General features: G+C 43.6%; 3 protein-coding genes across 4 annotated transcripts in view; 1 reads left to right on the top strand and 2 right to left on the bottom strand.

Annotated features, from left to right (window-relative positions):
* Positions 1 to 261: 261 nt before the first annotated feature.
* Positions 262 to 13,885, bottom strand: ALKBH1 (alkB homolog 1, histone H2A dioxygenase; the record flags this gene model as incomplete). 2 transcript variants are annotated; one of them, XM_084792489.1, is made up of 6 exons in its annotated part: positions 262 to 1,352; positions 3,385 to 3,578; positions 4,454 to 4,544; positions 7,589 to 7,751; positions 10,248 to 10,356; positions 13,703 to 13,885. In XM_084792489.1, 6 exons carry the CDS (start codon positions 13,883 to 13,885, stop codon positions 923 to 925), a joined length of 1,170 nt encoding a protein of 389 aa, XP_084648615.1. In that variant the 3' UTR covers positions 262 to 922. The 2 variants fall into 2 exon arrangements, with proteins under 2 accessions (XP_084648615.1, XP_084648616.1); XM_084792490.1 differs by lacking the exon at positions 13,703 to 13,885 and adding an exon at positions 12,422 to 12,576.
* Positions 13,886 to 13,963: 78 nt separating this feature from the next.
* SLIRP (SRA stem-loop interacting RNA binding protein) lies at positions 13,964 to 21,557 on the top strand. Its single transcript, XM_084792491.1, has 4 exons — positions 13,964 to 14,086; positions 18,950 to 19,008; positions 20,941 to 21,048; positions 21,448 to 21,557. Exons 1-4 carry the CDS (start codon positions 13,990 to 13,992, stop codon positions 21,517 to 21,519), a joined length of 336 nt encoding a protein of 111 aa, XP_084648617.1. The 5' UTR covers positions 13,964 to 13,989; the 3' UTR covers positions 21,520 to 21,557.
* A 3-nt stretch (positions 21,558 to 21,560) lies between these two features.
* SNW1 (SNW domain containing 1) overlaps positions 21,561 to 24,093 on the bottom strand; it is a 29,101-nt gene continuing 26,568 nt past the window's right edge. Inside the window, exons 14-15 of the mRNA XM_084792488.1 lie at positions 22,303 to 22,466; positions 21,561 to 22,223 (exon numbers count right to left, since the gene is read on the bottom strand). Coding sequence (XP_084648614.1) covers positions 22,025 to 22,223; positions 22,303 to 22,466 — 363 coding nt within the window. The 3' untranslated portion in view covers positions 21,561 to 22,024. The remainder of the gene's footprint in view (positions 22,224 to 22,302; positions 22,467 to 24,093) is intronic.

The raw sequence follows: 24,093 nt of genomic DNA, 5'->3' as shown, positions 1-24,093 counted from the left end.
GCAGGGGGCTTCTAGTCAGCCCGAGCCTCCCAAACCAACAGGCACACCCAGTTCCTAGGAAGGAGCACCAAACTTCCCCCGGAGACAGCACCATAGTTCTGACATCAGAAAGACAGCAGTGACTGGACTGTCAAGGAGCATTCTTCCTGTGACAGGTACAATAATGAGAGAAGAAACACCCAGAGGCTTCAACAACAGAAACAACATAGTATATAAAAAGGAGAAAGCAATCTCCAACACTAATCCCCAAAGACAGGTACGGATTTTTAATTTAAAATGGAGTAAGTTTATTCTTGGAGAAAACAGTTAACAAAACACCCTAGAGACTTTTAGTCCATTAAAACAAATACAAAAACGCCACCAGGGAGTCTGGAGATCTAGGATGACCCTGAACTTTAGACCCTCTGCCCTTGGAGTGCTGAGGGAACTATCAAGCGCACCACACCAAACTTATGTGGGCCTGGGTACTGGGCTCAGCGCTCAGAGCTCTATCAATCAAGCGACAACTCTGGCTTCCTAGGAGATACTTCAGTTTTGTCTTTATGTGCTTAAGATTCCTCTGTGAGAGAAGAGTGAAGAGCTCAAAGCATTAGGAATTCTGGTGGCTGCTTCACAGATCACACATAGCCTTGAGGAAGACACTGTATTTCCAATAACAAAGGCTGAGCTGTTGACACACTGGGACACATGAACTCACTTCTTCCTCCCTCTGAGATAACAACAGAGGCTGAGAATGTGCAGAGCATTATACTGACATGGTATTATAAACTTCCCAGAACAAACTGGAATCAGTTTACTCTCCAAGATGGGCCCAAGGCAGCAGTGTGACGGACATCTTTCCTGCCCTAGTGTGCGGCTTGTCTGGGGCTAGAGGGCATGGCGGCAGCAGCCTGCCTGAGTAAGAGAACGTAGCCCCCAAGTCTTAGCTGTCAGGATTTAACCTTGCCCGTTTTACTGGGCTACTCTGGTCATCCAGATGGCACAAACCATCTGCAGTAATGTCTCTTTTGGCCTCCTCCATGGGTTCTAAAGGAAAGTCCTGGCCTGTGGCCAGTACCTGTCGAACAGTCATATTGACTCGAGCAGTTTTCAAGTAGGTGGCACACACCTGCCAGTCTTCCACAGAACATGGCTCAACCAGTGAGTCGCTGGGGAGGACAGCGGGGAGAGGAGTCTCCAGGCAGCGAGGCAGGCACTCCCCATCAGGATGCGGAAGGACTCGAGGAACTGCATGATTTAACAGGCGGCTGAAACCCGACATTACCATGATGTCACCACTGTGCATGAACATGGCTGTGGGGGCCTCGTCTCTCTTGAGGCCACCCAGGAGAAAGATGGCAGACTGTCCAAAGCTACAGAAAAAAAAAAAAAAAAAGGTAAATAGGGTAAATAGAGGTTTGCTATTAGTTATACTTGTAAAAACCACTGCCCACTGCATTTTTTTTGTCACGTCAGACAGACAGACACTCTTTCTAAGTCCTTACATTTATTTAATCTGTGGCAGTGGGGAGGTCAGAGGAGTCTGCTTCACGGCCTTCAGTGGTTAACTCAGGTTGTGAGTTGGTGGCAGGTGCCTTTAACTGCTGAGCTACCCCATGATCCTTAGTTACTTCTCATCTGTGTACGCCTCTGTGGAGGCCAAGTTAATGCTGATGTCTTCAAGAATTGCTCTTCCCTTAAAAAATGTGTACGGGTGTTTTGCCCACATGCATGTCTATGCATATGTGCCTAGTGTACTCAGAGCCAGAACAGGGAACTGGATCACCTGGGGCTGGAGTTTCAGTCATGAACTACCATATAGACGCTGAGAATCAAACTTCAGGAATCTAGAAGAGCAGCCAAGTAGAGCTTTTAACCATGAAATCATCCCTCTATCTCTGAATCTTTTTTTTCTGAGACAGGGTCTCTCTGTGTAGCCTTGGCTGTCCTGGACTCACTTTTTAGACCAGGCTGGCCTCGAACTCACAGCGATCTGCCTGCCTCTGCCTCCTGAGTGCTGGGATTAAAGGCATGTGCCACCACGCCCAGCTAGCTCTGAATCTTTTAATTTTATACTTTATATTATGTCTGTGTATGCATCTAACAGGTGTGTGAATGTGCTATGGAGCACACATCGTAGTCAGAGGACATTTAGGAGCTCTCTGCTTCTATGTGAGACCTGGTCATCAAACTCGGGCCATCGGGCTTGCTAGGGAAGTGCTTTTGCCCACTAAGCCATCTTCTTACATCTATTCCTTTTCTGTGTGGGTATGCTTGTGCTACAGTGCATGTGTGAAAAGTCAGGATAACTCCTGGAGGAACTGGTTTTGCCCTTTCACCATGTGGGTCTTGAGACCGAATTTAAGTCATCAAGCTTAACAGCAAGTGTCTTTCTCTGATGAGCCATCTCACAGGTCTCACATTAACTTTTTGGGGACAGGCTCTGCTGACTGACTCTGGGGACAGGCTCTGGACCCCTGGGATTACAAGCATGCGCTGCTTATGCACGCCTGGATTTTCACATGGGTTGTGGAGCCCTGGACTCAGGTCCTTATGCCTGTGCAGGAAGTTACTTAACCAACTGACCTATCCTTAGCACGCAACTCACTTTCAAACTATTTTGGCTTGTGTTTCTGAGTGACCAACCTACGATCTGCTCCCCACACACCCCATACATTACTATGACAGCCCACACACCTGCTGCAAAATGAGATACAGCAGATAAGCAAAGCAAGGAATTTCAACATCATCTAAATTCTACTGATGCATCTTTTTAAATTTCAGCATTTCTTTTTTTAAAAAAATGTTTTGTTTTTAAGATTTATTTATTTATTTTATGTATGTGAGTGCTCTATCTGGATGTACATCTGTATGCCAGAAGAGAGCTTCAGATCCCAGTACAGATGGTTGTGAGCCACCATGTGGTTGCTGGGAATTGAACTCAGGACCTCTGGAAGAGCAGCCAGTGCTCTTAACCGCTGAGCCATCTCACCAGCCCAAAATATCAGTATTTCAATAAAATCAGGAGTCATTTACTATGTTTAAAATTCTTTCCTTCTTCTTCTTCTTTTTTTTTTAATACAGCTCTTGGCTTAGTTCCTTTATTTTCAAGACAATTAATGAAAGGTCCTTTTCCTGTTGAGAGTCTGTGCACTCTTTGCATATCCTAAACCTTCAGTTAGGGGACAGAGAAGTTAAACTACTTAGGCTCCATGTTTTACTCTGTATTTTGCTCCACATTTCAAAAAGAGCTGGCTTAGCTTGCTTTATGGCCTTCCAAGGTGTTTACGACACATAGCGATGATAGCACTTCTCATTATAAAACTTAAATCTTTACTAATCTTGGCCTTTATATTCCTTAGGAAAAACTTAACAAACAATCTGAAATTCCTGAAATGAAGTTACCTGAAGGACAGCAAGGGTTTAGAGTGATCTAGTTCAGATCGGTCCACATGGATCCCCAGTGTGGAGTCCAGGCGGTAGTAATTCAGGATGCCTGCTTCTGCTCGGAAACCCTGAAATCCACAGGCAGCGGCAACTTGCTCTGAGAGGAAAGCCAGGTCAGAAGGGAAAGGTGTATAATGATCTGCTGAGTATTTCTTTGGTAAAAGTAGAGAAAATAGGAAAAATAAACAATGATCTCAGAACGTAGGAAACTGGCATCAAATCCTTTAACTCACTAACTGTTAACAAAGGTGCCCATCTGTCAAGCTCCCCACCCCACTTCTTCCTGTTCTTCTGGTATTTTTGAGTCATGGTTTTTCTACATAGCCCTGGCTGTCCTGGAACTCTGTAGACCAGGCTAGCCTCAAACTCAGGTCCACCTGCCTCTACCTCCCTGAGTGCTGGATCGTGGACGTGTGGCCCCACTTGCCTTTGTGTGTGTGTGTGTGGGGGGGGGCTTTTAAAGATAGGGTTTCTCTGTGTAGCCTTGGCTGTCCTGGACTTGGCTTTGTAGACCAGGCTGGCCTCAAACTCATGGCGATCTGCCTGCTTCTGCCTCCTGAGTGCTGGGTGTAGTACCACTACACCTGGCTAATCTAAGCTTTTAAAAACACTTATGTGTATGAATTTTTGCCTGTTATTTATGCCTGTGCCCCAGAGGCCAGCAGATCCTTTAGAACTAAAGGATGGTTATAAGCTACCATGGGAAGCTGGGTCTTTTATAAGAGCCACAGGTGTTCGTAACCACTGAACCATCTCTCTAGCTCCAAACTTAACTTTTTGAAACAGGGTCTTGTTACACAGCCCAAACTGGTCTTGAACTAGTACACACCTCCTGACATTAGAGATGTGTGCTACCGTTGTCAGTTCTCTCAGGGAGATGTAAAGGAGGCAATAAATCATAGCCCCTCTTCTAGATGGATGGTCCATGTTTCAGACAGCCTTTGTTGTGGCAGTGGTATTTCAAGTTTGCTCAGGAACAAATCCAAATACGGGGGCCCAAGAGCCTATAAATGTATATAGCAAATACCTTACTGTCCCAGTTATAGTGGTAGCCCAGGGTGACCCAGCGCAGTTTCTCTAGTAAGCTCCGTGGTCTCCGTTTATTCACTTCTTTAGACCTGCAAAGATTGTCAACAAGAGAATTTAGAATTTAGTCATTGTAAATGGCAGCAACAACCCTTTCTATGGCTCATGAGTCTATGCATTTAAAGGCCACCATTAGAGTATTAAAACTGGAGTTGAGATTTCTGTTTTTATTTGAGTCAGCATCTAACTATGTAGCCACCCTGGCTGGCCTAGAACTCACTAGGTAGACAGGATGGCAATCTGTCTATCCCCGAGTGCTGGGATTAAAGGTGTATACCACTGTTCCTAGCATGAAATAGCACTGGCATCCAACCCAACTTCAAATCCTTATCCAATTACTCCAAAATAATTTTTAATGTTTTAAAATACGCACAGTCCTAATTACTGGTTTTCAGAGCAAACACGCTATGCTCTTTGCCCTCGATGCTTCCTCCACGGATGGGCTGGCCATCCCTTCCCCTGGTCAATGTGCTCACACACCAATTTGCTGTTTTTGTTATGGCTAACTGCTTTATGTAAGTGTAGGCATTTCTCTCAGCACTCATCTTATAATACTACTGCTTTCAAGAGAACTCTTAGCTGTGTGGAAATGAGCCAGCCAGTTGTTCACTCTGCAGCGGGGTAGTCTGGGTCCTATAGCATCACATTTACTTTTTTGACTACAAAAAATAGTGGTGTGGCAGTGGTGGCACACTGCTTTTATTCCCAGCACTCAGGAGGAAAAGGCAGGTACAACTCTGCGTTGAAGGCCAGTCTGGACTACAGAGGAGTTCCAGCACAGCTAGGGTTACACCAAGAAACCTTGTCTTGAAAAACCAACCCAATCAACCAACTGTGGTGAATTGCTGGAAAGCCACCAGCCCATGATAGGATGTCAGCATCCTGCTGTTAGACCTCCCATTTCTATTTTAAGCCATGGCAATTATTTTCTCTAAGTATTTCCTCAGAGAACACAGATTTCTTTTATCCATTCTCATATTTCCAATAAATCTAATCTTAAAAAAAAATATAAATATATATAACACACACATACATATATATTTAAAATTTATAGCCCAGAACTGGATTTATGGATGGTTCCTAATTATGACGTGGGTTCTGGGAATTGAGCCTGGGTCCCTTGGAAGAATAGAAAGTGAGCTATTACTTTAGCCCTGGCTTAACCTGATTCTTTAATTCCTCTCCCTAGGGCCATGCTCTTTCAGTATTAAGGTTTCTATCTTTCTCAACCAGTCTCTTCATCATAAGTGAAATCAGAGACGCCCTGCCTCTGCCTCCTGAGTGCTGGGATCAAAGGCACGCGCCACCATCACTCAGCAACTACCACCTTTTATTTTTGCTTATTAGACAAAAAAAGTATCTCTGCACTGTCTACTGAATGACCTACTACAGAGGCTCATCTGAGGTGATCTCTACAGTCACGTAGCTCTAAACGCTGAAGAGCAGGGACGTCCCCCACAGCGCTCCTGCACATACCTTAAACTGAGCACCAAGGAGGCTCTAAAGGAAACCACCAATCATGAGTTATTCTTTCCCCTTTCAACAAAGAAACTCTTCTATCTTTCCCCATCAGAATTAACATGGCAGTTTTCGGCATGAACGGCAGAGAGGCCACCATGCTATATACTTTCTACCAGCATCTTCTAAGGATTCCACACCTACATTCACCGCACCCAAGAAGGAAATGTTAAGAACGCGCTCAAGATTCCCTAGCTTCTGCACTCAGGACGGAGCAAGGCTCTGAAGACAAGCAACCTGACCCCAGAGCTGCCGCTCTAGGTTGCTAAACCCTGTACAATTAGGCCCCACTCCAGCCACCACACCCTTTCCTTGTTTTGTGACCTCCACGAAGCATTTACTATAAACTATTCTAAGCTCACATGCAAGTGACTGTTCTCATGATACTGTGTAAACTCTAAAATAGTATTTGCCAATGAATCTATTTAAACGTCTTTATTCTTCACACTTTTATAAAAATCACAGAAGACAGGAACTGCTGTTTTTCTTTTCAGAACTGAAATAAAGGAACAGGTTAAATACCACCAGCCCCGCAGCGTTACAACTGTAAGACGACAGAATGTTGGAGTACTGCAATTCACCCAGCTACTGATTAAGCTGGTTAGAACTTGCATGAACTCCAATTGCTCTTGCATACGCTGTCCCCCTTGCCTGGCCACAGGCAGAGTCAAGCAAGGTCTACGGATATGCCTAGGAAATGCTTCCTGTCTTGTGACTCTCTAATATGCCCACATACACGCTTTGTGCTCCTATCTCACAGAACATCCTGTTTTAAATACCACATCTCTGCTCACGCTGATTAATACTCCCAGACAGACTTTTTTTTTTTACACTATTCTGAATGGCAATTCCTTAATCATTTTAGAGATACTTAAAATGGTCAGAGAAAGAGAGAGAGAAAAAAAAGATTAATAGATACATTATAAAAAACTGTATTTAAAAAAAATCACTTTTTCTTCTCAGATACTTTCATCATGCTTGGAAGAATTATTTTCTCCTGGTGTCTTCCTAACCAGTATTATAACACCTTCTCAGCACCTTATAATTACTCCTGTAGATAATTCTTCTGACAGACCTCAGTTTTGAGTGTAAGAAGAGTGTCTCCATGCCTAGCATCATGCCTGCTACCCAACTGATTCTCCGATGAGTATCTGTGGAGTGAATGCTGAAACACCAGGATCTAAACATTAGCTCTTCTCCAACAGCTGACCCATCACAAAAGAGCCAGCAGTAGCAACTCCACATGAAACACAAGAAAAGTGCTATCAGTTGTAATTTTTCCTACAAGCCTTTAAAGGAACACTTTACAGATCATGTGACGATGAATGTGAATGAGCTCAGTTTCTAAGCCACGATAAGAATCTTTAAAATGGGACTCAGTTTAATATAACTGTCAAAGCATCTGTCCAAATGTTCTTGGAGAAAGAAAAGAATAGTGCTGTATAAAAATGAGGAGAGAAAAACCAAACCAGACGCCAGTGCAGCCACTTTCATGGTATTTGTCTGGAATAGTTTCCTCAAGGGTCTGTGCGGCCCTCCCTCTGGCTGTAGGACTCACCTTAGGCACTCTTTGCTCTGCTCCCACACACCCTGGGTTTCTTCTTTAGTCATGTGCTTGTCCAGGTTACACACATTAGGTTTCTGGGAGTACAACTTAAGGCACTGCTTTACCCAGTGCCACTGGAATCCCGGGAGGAATGGGTTTGGGATAAAAATAAATCCTATTTAAAAAAAAAAGATGGGGTGGGGAGATACAAAATGTGAAGTTGTTTAGATTTCTTTTTTCATATTTTTGTATCTACTACTCTGTCATTTCCTTTGGTTCTGCTTAAAGTTAATGAAAAAACCAAGTTCCCATGAACATGAGACACTATAAATGTCTTGACTCTGGGGAATATCCTTAAGAGTAACAAATACTGCTGGGTGTGGTGGCGCACGCCTTTAATTCCAGCACTCAGGAGGCAGAGGCAGGTGGATCTCTGAGCACTAGGTCGGCTTGGTCTACAAAATGAGTCTAGGACAGCCAGTGCTATACTGAGAAACCCTGTATCGAAAAACCAAGAGTAACGAATAATCTGCAAGGTTAGCTGTCAGTGGTGCTATCCTAAAGCAACTTTAGAACAGAAGCTCACCCTCAACAACCACACAAGACCCCTCCCAGTCTTTGTTTCACTTATTTGCAGCAGGCACAGAAGGCTACCTCAAACACTCATTTAATTAACCGTAGATCTTCATCTAGTAAACGGAATACTAGTTATTAGTCTGTTTTGTTTTTCAGCATCAAATCCATCTTTCTTGAACATACAAGCATCTGCAACTCCAATTTCAGAGCATCCTTTTGTGCTTGGACAGGCACTGCATACATGTGGGGTACAGACTAAGTGCTGGCAACTGCCACCCCCGAAAATAATATTCTAACACTTCTAAAAGATAACAGATTAACTTGAAACTTAATGCCTCTGCAGGCAGTCTATTTCAGTAAGTATGTTTCCCCCCTTTCTTTCTTTCTTTTTTTTTGGTTTTTTGAGACAGGGTCTCTCTGTGTAGCCTTGGTTGTCCTGGACTCACTTTGTAGACCAGGCTGGCCTCGAACTCACAGTGATCCACCTTCCTCTGCCTCCCGAGTGCTGGGACTAAAGGCGTGCGCCACCACGCCTGGCCTCCTTTCTTTCTTGAAGCAGATTCTCACTATGCTACTCTGGGTATCCTGGAACTTGCTATATATACACAGATCAGGCTGCCTTTGCCTCCGAACTGCTGGGATTAAATGTGTCCCGCCACTCTTCCTGGCTTTTCTTTTGTATTTTTGGTAATGGATTGAACTATGTATGACTTGTACATGCCTGACAAACACTCTATACCAGAGCTATGTCTCTGAGCTTCTTTTATGGGTTAAAAAATCTGCCTTTCAGCTGGGCGTCCCAGCTGAGTGCCATCCCAGCACTTGGGAGGCAGAGGCAGGCAGATCACTGTGAGTTTAGGCCAGCCTGGTCTACAAAGTGAGTCCAAGACAGCCAAGGCTACACAGAGAAACCCTGTCTCAAAAAACCAAACCAAACCAAACAACAACAAAACTGCCTTTCTTTAACTTGCATTGTTTTGTGATTCTGACACCCACAACTCCAATGCACTCATGTGCATGTACCTTTTCTCCACCCTGCATTATAAGAATAAATCTTAAAAAAAAATGTTCTCAACTTGGGCCAGAAAGACGGCCCAGTTGTTAAGAGCACTTATTCCCTTCCCAAGGACCCAGTTTTGGTTCCCAACACCCACATGGTAGCCCACAACCATCTAACTCCTGTGCCAGGGGATCTGACACCCTCTTCTGACCTCTACAGGCACCAGACATACATAGCATATAGACATATATGCAGGTAAAACATTCATACAAAAAAATTACAAGACAAATGCACCTTTAGGAAAATCAACAAGGGGGTAGAGAGATGGCTCAGAGGTTAAGAGCACTGGTTGCTCTTCTAAAGGTCCTGAGTTCAATTCCCAGCAACCACATGGTGGCTTAGAGCCACCTATGTATGAGATCTGGTGCCCTTTTCTGGTATGCAGGCATACATTTGGGCAGTATACTGTATAGATAATAAATAAATCTTAGAAGAAGAGGAGGAGGAGGAGAAAAGAAAAAGAAACGGAATGAAAGGAAACAAAACCAGAGTGCTGGCACATTGCCTATAATCCCTGCACTTGGGGAGGAAGAGGCAGCTGGATCTTTGTGAGTTCCAGGACAGCCAAGGGTACACAGTGAAACCCTGTCTCAAAAAACAAAGCAAGTGCTGGAGAGATGGCTCAGAGATTGAGAGCACTGTCTGTTCTTTCAGAGGTCCTGAATTCAAGTCCAAGCAACAACATGGTGGCTCACAACCATTTATAATTAGATCTGGTGCCCACTTCTGGAGGGCAGGCACACATGTAGGCAGAACATATCCTCACACAGAGATACATGCAGTCAAAACACCAACGTACATAAAAATACTGGGCGGTGGTGCACGCCTTTAATCCCAGCACTTTGGAGGCAGAGTCAGGTGGATCTCTGTGAGTTTCAGGCCAACCTGGTCTGGAAAGTGAGTTCAGTACAGGCAAGGCTACATAGAGAAACCCTGTCTCGAAAAACCAAAATAAATAAATACATAAATAAATAAAATAAAAATAAAATTTAAAGAAATGACTGAGTAATTTCACTTTCTCTGAGGGGCACTTACCAGGATAGCCTTCGAGCCCATAGGCCCGCCACTTGCTCACGGGCTGAAGTCCTGCCCTACAGGCATCATGCTCACTCACTGAGGACACATTCAGATGAAATCTGACCACCTGGAAGGAGAGAAACTTAAGCCAGGGGGCAAGGTATCTTAGAGGTCAACTCTGGGCAGCTGAGACCTCTAAAGACATTCCTGCTATGGGTTCTTAATACTAACCTTCCACCTATTTGACCTCATTTTCCTTATCTATAGTCTAAGACAATTAAGCTAGACTGGGTTTGGCTTTCTTTTATTTTTAAGACTTATTCAGGGCCAGAGAGATGACTCAACGGTTAAGAGTACTGCCTGCTCTTCTAAAGGACCCGGGTTCAATTCCCAGCACCCATATGGCAGCTCACAACTATCTGTAGCTCCAAGATTGGATACCGTCACACATACATGTATGAGTCATTTGCCTGCATGCTATGTGCACCATGTACATGCCTGGCGCCTGTGGAGGTCAGAAGAAGGCATCAGCTTCCCTGGCACTAGTTACAGATGGCTGTGAGCTGCCATGTAGGTGCTGGGAACTGAACCCAGGCCCTTTGGAAGGGCAGTGAGCGCTCTTAATGTTTAGCCATCTCTCTAGTACCTAATTCTGACTTAAGACAACCTTTTCTTATGAGAACACACTTTAGTAATTAAAAAAAAAGATTTATTAATTTATTATACAGTAATCTACCTGCCCGCCTGTGTGCTTGCATGTCAGAAGAGGACACCAGATCCCATTAAAGATGGTTGTGAGCCACCTTGTGGTTGTTGGGAATTCAACTCAGGACTACTGGAAAAAAAGTCAGGGCTCTTAACCTTTGAGCCATCTCTCCAGCTCTCTTTAGTAATTTCTTAAGGGGATTCATGGAAAGTGTTTGCTATCTTGGAATCTCAGGACACAGTGTTATTTGGTCTGGTTAGGGCTAAAACTCTGTTTCTGAAGCACTTTGTTATAGTTAGCAATAGGAAAATATCAGGCAGGAGTAGGTTGAGAAAATGGAGCGTTCTCTGGCCACAAAGAAAATATTATCTCCATAAAACACCAGGGGTCCCATTTGCTGAAAGTATTACCCTCTGATGAAATACTAATGCTAAAACTTTGCTTTTATTATTACAAAATTAAGTATTTAGGAGATCATCAAGTTTAGTATTCTTTGTATATAAGGGCATCTTAAAGATGAGTCATTACAGTGGTTAAGAGACAAGCAGGCAGACCTGTGATTTTGAGGCCAGCCTGGCCTACAAGTGAGTTCTGGGGGTGCAGAGAAGCCCTATCTCAAAAACCAAAAACTAAAACAAAACAACCCCATGTTAACATTAAGGGAGGCAACAACAATAAAACCACTTCATTTTTCCATGAGTGACTAATGTGACTTGTTTTCAAAGATAAACAAGGTTCCTTTTCTGGTTGTTCCTGATGTTTTCTGGAGATATGTAGTCCTGGCTGTCCCAGAACTGAGAGATCGGCCTGCCTTTGTCTTTTCTTCTTTTGCTTTTTGAGACAGGGTTTCTCTGTGTAGGCTTGGCTGTCTGGGACTGGTTTGTAGACCAGATTGGCTTCCTAACTCAAGTGATCCGCCCCCTGAGCGATAGGATTAAAGGTGTGTGCCACATGCCTGACTTTAACAATGAGCTTCCTTTTTTCTTTTTTTTGTTTTTTTCTCCCTCTCCCAGTTTTTTGAGACAGGGTTTCTCTATGTAGCCTTGGCTGTCCTGGACTCTCTGTAGACCAGGTTGGCCTCGAACTCACAGCTATCTATCTGCGTGCCTCTGCCTCCAGAGTGCCGGGTTTAAAGGCATGTGCCATTACACCCAGCCCCCCCCTCCCCAAACAACTTCCAAGTGTGGAGATTTCCTGACAAATAGCAAGAAATTACTGGTGTATTAAGTAGGCCTTAAATGAAAACAAGCAAACAAACAAACAAAAAACCGTTCTACTGCATTTTTGAGCACTGTGGAACAATATGTGCACGTTCAGGAGGCATTATGGTAAAACAGAGATAAATGGAGCTGAATGTCCCAAAGACTCTTGAGAATCAAATGTTAGTCTCAGGGCACACGTTTTCTTGGTATAATTCAGATAACTCTAACATCATTTCTGCTAAAAGTTTCTGAAAAGCTGAGTTCTAGCCTCCAATTTTACTTACCTCTGTGCTTGTTAAGAACTTCTGATGTGGCTCGGGCATGGTGGTGCATGCCTTTAATCCTAGCACTTGGGAGGCAGAAGTAGGTGGATCTCTGTGAGTTCGAGGCCAGCCTGGTTTATAAAGCGAGTCCAGGACAGTCAAGGCTACACAGAGAAACCCTGTTTCGGAAAAACCAAAATCAAACAACAAACCAACTACAAAACTCTGATGTGAACACACCTGCACTATACTAAAGCCAAACAAGGGATCACATATTGTCCCCATTAAAATTGACTTCAAAGAAACCCTGGCACGGTGATTCAACTAGCTGCCAGCCTGGGCTACAGAATGAGCCCGTCTCAACAAGACAAAGCTTTCAAAAAGGTGACTAAAGCCAGGCAATGGTGGCACTCACTTTTATCCCAGCACTTTGGTGGCAGAGGCAAGGGGAGGATCTCTTTGAGTTCGGGGTCAGCCTGGTCTACAAAGTGAGTCCAGGATAAGCAAGGATTGTTACACAGAGACACCCTGTCTCGAAAAACAAAACAAAAAAATACCCAATTTCATTTAAAAAATATTTTATGTGTTTTGAGTGTTTTGCCTGTGGAGGTCAAAAGAGTGCGCTCGATCCTGTGGCACAGGAGTGAGCTGCCACGTGGAAGATGGGACCCAAACTCGAGTCCTCTGAAACAGCAGTAAGTACTCTTTTTTTTGTTTGTTTGTTTGTTTTTCAAGACAGGGTCTCTCTGTGTAGCCTTGGCTGTCCTGGACTCACTTTGTAGCAGTAAGTACTCTTAACCGCAGCCATCTCTCCAGGCTCCTAGATTCTTTTTTTTTTTTTTTAAATGTTCATTTGACGTTTATCTTCACCTTGTGTGGAGTATTTCAAAGACCTTTCTCTAAATCTCAGAGAAGACAGGGTCTAGTCTTAGGCTCAACGGATTAACAGTCTGAGCCTTATTCGATGACTGGTTTTATGTGAAGCTGTGGCGCCATCCTAACGTACATTAAATAATGTATTGAACAGTTAAAGAAGTACGAGCAATTTGCAGCCTCCCCCCTACCCCCCCCCCCCCCCGCGCCCTTTTAGAGCTAGGACGCCGGGCTTGGGGGTAAGATGGCGGCGGGGCGGAAGCTGCGGCCCCGCGCTACGGGGGCAGTGAACTAGCTGACTGGCGGGACAGCTCGTCGCATAGGCCCAACAAGAGTTCCCTCCATAACCAACCCCGAGGCGGATAACGCTCAGAGGCTTACCAAAACGCTAGGCGCGCGGAGCAGCGCACACTACACCTCCCTTCGTACCTTGGGCACGCCGGGCTTCTGGCTTCCAGCCACGTGAGCGTCTGAGAAGTCGACGACCGCCCCTAGGTCTGCGGTTCCCCGCCGGCTCTGCCGGTAGAAGCGGAAAAGCTTCCGGAAGGCGTCCTCTCCGGGCTCTGTCGCCAGCGTGACCAACGAAGCTACTGCCGCCGCCATCTTCCCCATCTCGTGGCTGTGACTAGTCTGACCCGGAAACAGAACTCCAAGCTCCGGATCCTGCAGGTTCTTCCGGGGTCACGACCCCAGGTCTTGATTCAGCCGGGTTTAACATGGCAGCCTCCGCTGTGAGGGGAGCCATGGCGCTGCGTTCGCGTGCTGGTCGGCCGATTGCTTTTATCAGAAAAATTCCTTGGACTGCGGCGGCGAGTGAGTCATGACGATGAGGAAGGGCGCTATTTTTCTTTCTTTCTTTTTTTTTTTTCGAGACAGGGTTTCTCTGTCCTGGACTTGCTTTGTAGACCAGGCTGGCCTCGAACTCACAGTCATCCACCTGCCTCTGCCTCCCGAGTGCTGGGATTAAAAGATCTCTGTAGAGAACTGAAATCAGCACAGTCGATGGGTAGGCCATACTTGGTCTCCTTTTGACTGAGCACAGGTGGTTTGCTCTTGAGTAAGCCACTGCGCGGAAAATTTTGCTTCTGGTTAATTGTTTAGGGATGACCCTTCCCCCAACCCCCAATTCGGGTGCGAAGTGACAGTACCCAAAGATTTGGAATGGTTTTGGTGGAAAGATTTATTATTTGCTTACTTGGACATTTACGATTCAGAAGGAGCTAATAGACCTCAGGGGATCTTGGCTTTAAAGTAGCAAGAACGGGTGGAGATGAGAGTAAGGAAAATTTCATTTAGTTCAAAAAAACAAAACAAAACAAAACAAAACTCGGACAAGGAACTGGTAAAGGGGAGGGATCGGAGTCACATAGTTTTTCAAGATAAAAATCGACGGTATTCGTGCTGGTCTGAGGAGTAAGGTGTATATTCCAGATTCCCAGCATGGATGACCTGCGATTTAGAATTTAGGAGGCGCAAACCAAGAGAAGATGAAGAGTAAAAGTTGCAGTGTGTGAGTCTGAGCTGCTTGTGAGATCTCTTTCCAGCGTGTGGACAGAGCTTGTAGGTTGTGGTTGCGAAGTGGACTCTGAAGTCAGACTACCTGGATTAGAATTCCAAACTAGTCATTTTCATAATTGTATAATCCCAAATAACTGAAGTTAATATGGGAAAGAGTCTCATAAGATAACCTGTTTAATTTTCTAAAATGTGGAATCAGTAATACCTCCCCCGAAACTTGGGGAGAGGAATAATAAATGAATTTTTATGTAAACTTGGTAGATTTATTTATGCTAGAGCATAAGTACTCAGCAAGCGATCTTCCATTTGCATGGTTGTTAAAAGTGATGCACAGGGAAAAAGACTAGTCTGGTGGTGGAGGTTTGCTTAGTTCTAAAACCACTGGCCAGCTTACATTCTTGTCAACTGCAGTTTAGATTTAAGGTTTTTATTTAAATATGTAAAAATGCATGTCTGGGTGGATCTGTACAGGTGAATGAAGGTGCTGCACGCAGTACAGAAGAGGGCATTGGATCCATAAGAGCTGGAGTTATAGGCAGTTGGTTGTAAGCCCCCCTGACGTGGGCATCTGTAGAACTGAACTTGGGTCCTCTGTAAGAGCAGTCTGTACTCTCCCCCTTCCCCTCCCCAGGCAGGGTCTCTCTGTGTAGCTTTGGCTGTCCTGGACTTGCTTTGTAGACCAGGCTGGCCTCGAACTCACAGTGATCTGCCTGCCTCTGTCTCTGGAGCGCTGGAATTAAAGGCGTGCGCGACCAAGCCCGCCTGCGTTATGTACTCTTAAATGCTGAACTGTCGCTCCAGTCTTTACTTATTTTGAAACAGGCTGTCTTACTATAACTCAGTGAATGCAGGGCTTATAAGTAAGATAATATGCCCGGCTAAGCTATGATTTTTAAATTTGCTCACCTAAACTTAAAATCTTAAGTTTATTTTAAACATTTTTTTGAGGGGGACATACTTGTAGATCCTTTAAAGTATAGAATATAGTGATTCTGAGTTTTTGTGGTTCACATGGAGTAGTAGGATTGGAAATTGGGTCTGTGCCCCGTTCTTGGTGAATGCTAAACCCACTATTGTGTGTGTTCTTCCTCCCAGTCTGCTAAATTTTGTAGAGAGCCCCAGCATCTAGTAAATTCAAATTACCATACCATAGGGGCTAATTTGAAGCCTTTCAAACTCTATAACATTGCAACCTCGAAACAGGTTTTTTCCTAGTTTGTTCTTTCATCTAGCAAACACTTAAACCATATTTATGCATTACCTCTAGTATCTGTAACACACTCTCCTAAAATGACTTGGTAGAAGCTTACCTTCTAGTCGTGGTTCCTTTTATGTGCTGGCTTTCTGTTGCTGCGACAGAACATCTGACATACATAGTTTAAAGGAAGAAATATTTTTAGTCCATTTTCTTTTCTTTTTAAATTTTTTTGTTTTCTTCAAGACAGGGTTTCTCTGTGTAGTCTTGGCTGTCCTGGATACTCACTTTGTAGACCAGGCTGGTCTCGAACTCACAGTGATCCACCTGCCTCTGCCTCCCAAGTGTTGGGATTAAAGGCGTGTGGCAGCACGCCCGACCTTTAGTCCATTTTCAGGTCCAGTTTTACCTAGTCTTGTTTGTGTTTGTCTTGGGATAGTGTATCATGTTGGGACAGAAGGTGAAAGAAGGCTGTTTACTTCAAGAGAGGATGAGTGAGAGTCAGGGGCTCCAGTGTTCCTTCAAGCGCACACGCCTCCTGTTGCTTTAGTATTCTTCTACTAGGCTCTATATCCTAAAAGGTTCCCACCTCTAGTAGCACCACAGGCTGGTAACCACGCCTTTAGCATAGGAGCCAAATGAGGGACATTAAATAGCCAATTCATAACACTGGAAGGGCTTTCTTAGGACTTTTACTGTCTAATTTTAACATGTATGTTTGGTGCTATTTTGCCTGATCTCCAGTTGTTATGTTCTATGATTGCCAATCATGGGCCTTTTGGAAATTTAGCCTCTAATTATTGAAGGATTGTTTGATGTTTACTCATTCACTTAGCCACAATTCAAGCCTTACTGTGCAACATACTGTACGCATGGTGTTTCTTTTTTTCTTTTTTCTTTTCCTTTTTTTTTTTTTTTTTTTGAGACAGGATTTCTCTGTGTAGCCCTGGCTGTCCTGGACTCGCTTTGTAGACCAGGCTGGCCTCAAACTCACAGCGATCCACCTGCCTCTGCCCCTTGAGTGCTGGGACTAAAGGCATGTGCCCCACACCTGGCAAGCATGGTGTTTTTTGTTCAGCTTGTAGTGCAGTGGTAAGAGGAGACTTATAAACAATAAGTACACAGTTGGGCTATTGGAGCATAGATTAACTTGGAACTGCCTTCCTTTCTAATGTTGTCGTTAGATACAGTGACTAAGGCAGTTTATAGGAGGAGTTTATTGGGGGCTTACAGTTTGCGAAGGTGAGTCCATGACCATCGTGGTGGGTTGCTTGGCAGCAGGCAGGTAGGCAGGCACAACATGGGAACAATGTCTGAGAGCTCATACCTTGAGACACAACCATGAGGCAGAGTGAACAATTGGGAATTGTGTGGGCTTTTGAAACTTCAACGGTAGCCCCTGTAGAAAAATTTTAATTCAGAACATGGCTGCTCTGGCAAGAGCTTATGTCCAAAGACCTAAGTCTGTGTGCTCTTGCTGGAATACAGATATACCTTTAATCCCAGGAGTCAGAGGCCAGCCTAGTATAGAGCAAGTTACAGGTAAAGAAATGCTTAGGTCCAGGCATGGTGGTACATGACTTTAGTTCCAGTGCTCAGGAGCCTGAGCCTTGCAGATCTCGGAGTTCTAGTCAGTGCTGTCAGGCAGTTTAGTTGAGTCAGTGAGTTGAGAGGCAGTTCAGTGGAGTTGAGTTCATGGCAATTCAGTTTGTGGGATTTAGAAGTAGTATTTACTGGGAGAGTTTTACAGAGAGAGAGGTTGAAGAGAAAACAAGCTAGACACAGGTGAGGACAGAAGGAGCCAGAAGATTAGAATGATTGCTAGAGTGAGGCCAAGCAGAGCAATTCATTGAGAAACTGGGAGAAGTCAGATTGAATCTGTCATCTTGGAGAGGAGTTTAGGTCACAACAGCTGAGTTGAACCAGCCAACCAGAGTTCAGAAAGAGCTAGAAAGGGTGAGCTTATTCAGCAGAAAGTCTGAGAGGCTAAAAACATTCTAGGCCTAGACTAGGTTGTATGTAGGCTAGAAGCTTCCAGACTAGGCCTAGGTTAGCAGACGGAGGCAGTAAGCCTCCAACATGATATTTAAAACAGGTAAATAAAAGTTCCTTTTATAACCCCCAGTGACGTATCTCCTGCAGGGGCAAACCTCCGAATCCTTCCCATACAGTTACACCAACTGTGGATCAAGTATTCAAATACATGAGCCTATAAGGCTAGTCTTACTCAAACCACTACAGGGACAATAGCAAGTAATATTAAAATGTAAACCTGTAAAATAGAACCACTGTAGAAGAGAAAGAGACCATGTAGCTTTATCTTTAAGATCATGTACTGTAAACCTTTGAAGAGTTTTGTATTCTAGTATGAATTCAATAAAATAATACTCAGTGTATGTAATTAGCTCAGCCTGGGGAAAAAAAAACTTTCTAACTTAGTTCAGAGATGAAAGTACTGGCAGATGGAAGAGAACCCACATACACAAAGATGGGAATCCACAGGATAGGACGGAGAATTGACTTTGCTGCACTTGACAGTAACTAGGCCAGCAATAGGAAATAAGGCAGGAAGCATAGGTAGGACTGATGAAAGACCAGTAAGTTGAGATTTAGTCTGAAAACCTTTGATGTATCTGGCAGGACACTGGGCTGTGAAGATTTGCGCCTTCTTTGTACAGGGATTGCATTTACGCACCCAGTTCAGTATGCAGCTCCCGGTGCGGTGAGAGTGCTACAGACAGAACTGCGCTGTATCTGTCCACGCTCCCCTCCCTCCTCCACATCCGGTTCTTTATAACAACGCTGAGTCCTGTAGCTGCTTTTGGAATCTTCAGACTCAGGAAATGCAAAGTAGTTCTTGTTCAGAAGACATTCAGGAATGCAGGAATCTTTCTGATTTTATCTACAGCCTAGAGAATGCAAGATACGTGCACTTATTTTAATACGCTTTCTCCTTCTTACAGGTGAGCTGAGACAACATTTCGCTCAGTTTGGCCATATAAAAAAGTGTACTCTACCTTTCGTGAGTATTAAAACAATAACAAAAAACTACTGGTGTGGGGATAGATCTCTGCTAGAGCACTAACTTGCTAGTAGGTATGAGGCTCTGGGTTTGATCCTCAGACTGAGTACAGAAGAGAAAAAAATGTTATCTTTTAAATTCTTGCTTTCTTTTATCAGCATATCAGATAATATATTACCTAGTGGAATGAAGCAGTCCCCAAAACCTCTGTTGATAAACTCGTGAATGATAATGCATCGAAACATAAAAATTTGTCATAGATATTTATTCATTTTAATTAGAAATTGTTTTAGCTAATGGTGGTGGTGGCGCACGCCTTTAATCCCATCACTTGGAAGGCAGAGGCAGGCAGATCTGAATTTGAGGCCAGCCTGGTCTACAGAGCGAATTCCAGGACAGCCAGGGCTACACAGAGAAACCTTGGCTTGAAAAAATCAAGCAACAAAAGATTATATTATGCTATAATTTCCCCTTCCAACCGTCCCATGTACCTGTTGGTATTGGTGTTCAGAGTTCACAGCTGGGTTGGCCCATCAATGCCTTTATCTCATAGCAGCCTGCATAGTACCAGCTGGCATCATGAGATCTAGCTAGTAAGGAGTCTTCTAGCCCAGACAGGAAGTCCTGTAGCCTGAGCTGGCCTCCAGCTTGTTTAGCAGGGGTTCCTTGATCTTAATCAATGATCTTGCCTGCTTCCCAAATACTGAGGTTACAGATGTGTGCCATCACACCCAACTGTCATCTCTATTTTAACACAAACATTTTGTTTTGTTTTTCAACACTGGGTTTCTCTGTGTAATCTTGGCTGTCTTAGACTTGTTTTGTAAACTAGGCTGGCCTCAAACTCACAGCGATCTGCCGGCCTCTGCCTCTCCAGTGCTGGCCACTGCCTGGCTTTAACACAAACTTTTAATGCCTTGACATGTGGAAATGGTCACGTGAACATCAGATGTATGGGACTGAATCATTGTCAGGGTCACCAGAAGTTCTTCCTGCATACTATATTAGTAAAGTTACCTTTAAAGTATCAGAGCTATATCCAACAACTTGATTCTTGGCATGGCATATTTTGTAAGGAAGACTAATAGGAGCCAAACATCCAACTTCACTAAATAAACGTTATAGTCTTTTTAAGAGGGCTGGAGGGGTGAGAGAGTGCTTCCAAGAACATGCTAGCCTCTTCTGTACCTAATACCTAGGCCATATGATAAGTGCTCTGCCCCTTCCACAAGGACAGTAGCACAACTGTTTCGCCTGAAGTTTGGTGTTGTTAGTGAAGGTTTCGTATTTCTCGGTCTTCAGTGAGGGTGCTGGAGGGATGTACTTGTTGTGTGGTGAGGAAGATCCTTGTTGCTCTTCCAGAGGATGAGTCCTAGCACTCACATGGGATGGCTCACAACCACCTCTCACTTCAGCTTCATAGTATCTGATGCCCTCAGCTGGACTCCTTGATTACCCTTATACATATGGCATATATTTTCCTAAGTACAGATGCATAAACATCAAAGCATGTGATGACAGTGGTAGTGGTGATGAGGTTCGCTGGTCTCAGAAATGACCACATACACCAAGGTTTGGGGGCTTTTCTAGTAGGTAGTTCATTAGAAACAAGAAACAAAACAAACAAAACAACAACAAAGGAACAAGTACTTCAATGGTCAGTTTCCTTTGACTAAAACCATCAGTGGCTTGCTTCTTGGACTTTTAACTACAACAGATGCACCCCTAGAAAGCTTTGTTGGCATTTCCTCTATTGCCAGCAAGAAGCAGAATAGGCTTTGGTCTTGGGTAACCAGGAGGGTATGTAGTAAGGGGTACTGATACATATTGTCTGTGATCCGATTTTGGCAAATGAAAAAGTTGCTAGTTTTATCTGGATAGAGCTCATAGAAACTTATGGTTAATCCTTTTCTATAATCTTTTCATTTTTAGGACAGAGAGACTGGCTTTCACAAAGGCATAGGTTGGGTTCAGTTTTCTTCACAGGAAGAACTTCAGAATGCACTACAACAGGAAAGTCATATTATTGATGGAGTAAAGGTAAGTTTTTCTGTCTGGTGTGTTTTCCATGTTAATTTTTAAAGAGTAGCTGAAGTCCTATATGGTCTGATGAGGAAAATTCATGAAGACTTTTTATTTCTGGTGCTTGGGATTGAATCCACGGTGTCACGCATATGATAAGCACATGCTCTGCTGAGCTACATCCCCACGGGGAAGACCCTTTGCTGGTTTGTCAGGGTGTAACGCAGAACGGTACAAAGAGCAGTGTAGGCAAACGGGGGCTGAAATCTTGGCTTTCCTACTGACGTTTTAGTTGATGATCAGAGGGAAGACAACAACCAGTTGAGACACTGGTTGTACAAACAGGTAAATTCTGCTTTTAATGTTTCTAGGAAAAAAAAACACTTTTCTTACAGTGCTTTTCCCTTTTCCCTACAGATCTATGTTCAAGCTCAGAAACCAAAGGGTTTGCAAGGGGCTCAAACATCTGATGAAGAAAAAGATTTCTGAGCTGATTAGTGTACTACCCATTAAATAAACATACCTGAGACTTTTTCGAAATGTTTTTATTTGAAACAAGAGCTGCACTAAGCAAGACCTTATTTTCCCCACTGCAAGGTAAGACAGCACAACAGGGCAAATGCATTTGGTAGCACAGTTCCAGTATGTGGACATTATCCTACTCACTGTTTGGGATAATTTTATTCATAAAGTTCTTACACAAAATATTACCCCTGGACCAGTAAGTGTCACATACAAGGAAATGGTCTTAATTCTGTGTGGGGCGGTATTTTCTATAAGTGCTGCAAGATGGGAGAAGCACAGACATAGCCCATTCTTTAAAAAAAAAAAAAACTAATCCAAAGTAGAATATTCAACCCCCAATCTCCCGGAATAAAAAGTGGTGCTGGGCTCTATCACCCAGATTTGGTTTTTATCCTCCTCATTTACAAAGGGTTTCCCAGTGACTTGCATCACTAGGGTAAGAGTTCATTTGCTTTGAAGAGAAGCCCATCTACTCCTTTCTCCGCTTCTTCCCTTCATGCTCATGTTCCTTGGGGCGACTGCTATCAGAGGGTCTTTTAGAACCACCATGCTGTTTTGCTTCTTCCAAGAACTTGTCCAAACCAAAAGGATCTTCTTCAAACTGAACTGGTCCTTCTCGGCCTCTTTGTCTACGGTCTGAACCAGAAAACTCCTTATCGGGAACAAATCTAGGGGAAGAGGAGAAGAGGTCATGAGCTACTTTTGTTTTGCTGGGTACACAGGACTGTCAACTGTCTGTTTCCGTACCTGTTGGTCTTTATCCTGGTTTCAAGGTCATCACCATACATATCCTTGTCCAGATTTTTACTGGGCCTGTAGATACTCTGAGCCATATCTTTACCACCTCTCCAGGCCTGATCATAAACATTGTAAATTTCATCTTCTCCACCTGCAAATCCACTGTCCATACCCTATGGAGAAATGAATGACACCAAATAAACAATGTATACTTATCCAAAGTTGAATTTAAATACTTAACAGGAATTAACACTTCCATGTTTACAGCTAATTATAAAAATTGCAACATTTAAAAGATATATAAATTTGTTCATACACATTTGAGTTATTACATAGAGATTTAAGATTAAGGTATTTATTAAAAACTTTGATTCAGCTGGGTGTGGTGGTACACGCCTTTAATCCAGCAGTAGTGAGGCAAGCAGGTGGATCTCTGTGAGTCTGAGATCGGCCTGGCCTAAATATCAAGTTCCAGGACAGCCAGAGCTACATAATAGGCCTTGTCTCAAACAACAAACATTTGATTAACCATAAAAAGGACACATGGCCCTGTGTAGTGATACACATCTTTAATCCCAGCATTCAGGATCTCTGAATTCAGGCCCCATGTGGTCTACAAAGTGAGTCCAGGACAGCCAAGGCTACACAGAGGAACCCTGTCTCAAAAAACAAGAACAAAAGACACAAAGCTGGGTGTACCTGAGAGGATTGGAGGGAGGGAGTGAATATGGCCAAAACGTAATTTTAAGAAATTCTCAAAAACTAGTTTTTAAAAAATTGACTAACAATGTCATTAAAATTGAAGGATTCTACTACGGTACTTGACAGTGATGATGAGAAATATCTCAAATGCTTGAGAATGTCATTACTAATTAAAGCACAAGATCATAAGGCTCTCAATGGAAATCTTAAAAATTTTCATTCAGCCTTTGAAAGGTTTAAGCTTAAGGTTATAAGGGATGACCATCTTGAAAATATTTCCCTATGTGGAACTTTCATCCTGACTCCTGCTCAGGCTTAGTTGACACTGAACAACAGTTAAGAAAAAAGCTTTGAAACTGGGCATGATGGTGCCCGCCTTTGATCCCAGCACTCAGGAGGCAGTGGCAGGTGTATTGCTATGAGTTCGAGGCCAGCCTGGTCTACAGAGTCCAGGATAGCCAAGGCTACACAGAGAAACCCTGTCTTGAAAAGCAAACAAACAACCAACAACAACAACAACAACAACAAAAAAAAAAAAAAAAGAGGAAGAAGAGAAAAGAAAAGAAAAAAACTTTGGTATCAAAGCATTTGAGGCTGAGTCTCGGTTCCATCAATTACCTAACCCTGTCTTCAATTATATATGAAACATAATAGGGGGCCAGGGAGATGCCTCAGTGTTAAAGCACTTTCTGCATAAGCATGGTGACCCAAGTTTGGATCCCTAGGACCATGTAAATTGACAGGTGGGCGTGGAAGCTTGTTTTCAATGTCATCCTCTGAAGATGCAGCAGCAGATCTCAGAGCACTCAGGCTGGCACGATCTTAGTGGGTTCTGGAAGTGACTGAGACCTGCCTCAGTGAATAAGGTGGAAGGAAGGGTGATACAGAATTCCCCACATCAACCTCCAACCCTAACATATGCATGTACACAGGAGCACCTAACATGCATACAAATGAAAATGGGGGGAAAAAAGAAAAATGAACCTCCCTCAACAAACCAATAGTCTGGCTTCATCTGTTGTGCCTCCAACTCCAATTTTTTTTGTTTTTAAGAGAGTGAGATGAATAGACTTGGAACAAAGCCAGGCATATAGTATC

The sequence above is a fragment of the Acomys minous genome (genome assembly GCF_964271855.1).
Source record: "Acomys minous genome assembly, chromosome: 8".
Taxonomy (NCBI): Eukaryota; Metazoa; Chordata; class Mammalia; order Rodentia; family Muridae; genus Acomys; species Acomys minous.
Note: the sequence above shows the minus strand (reverse complement) of the source record. Positions and strands in the feature narration are given on the sequence as shown.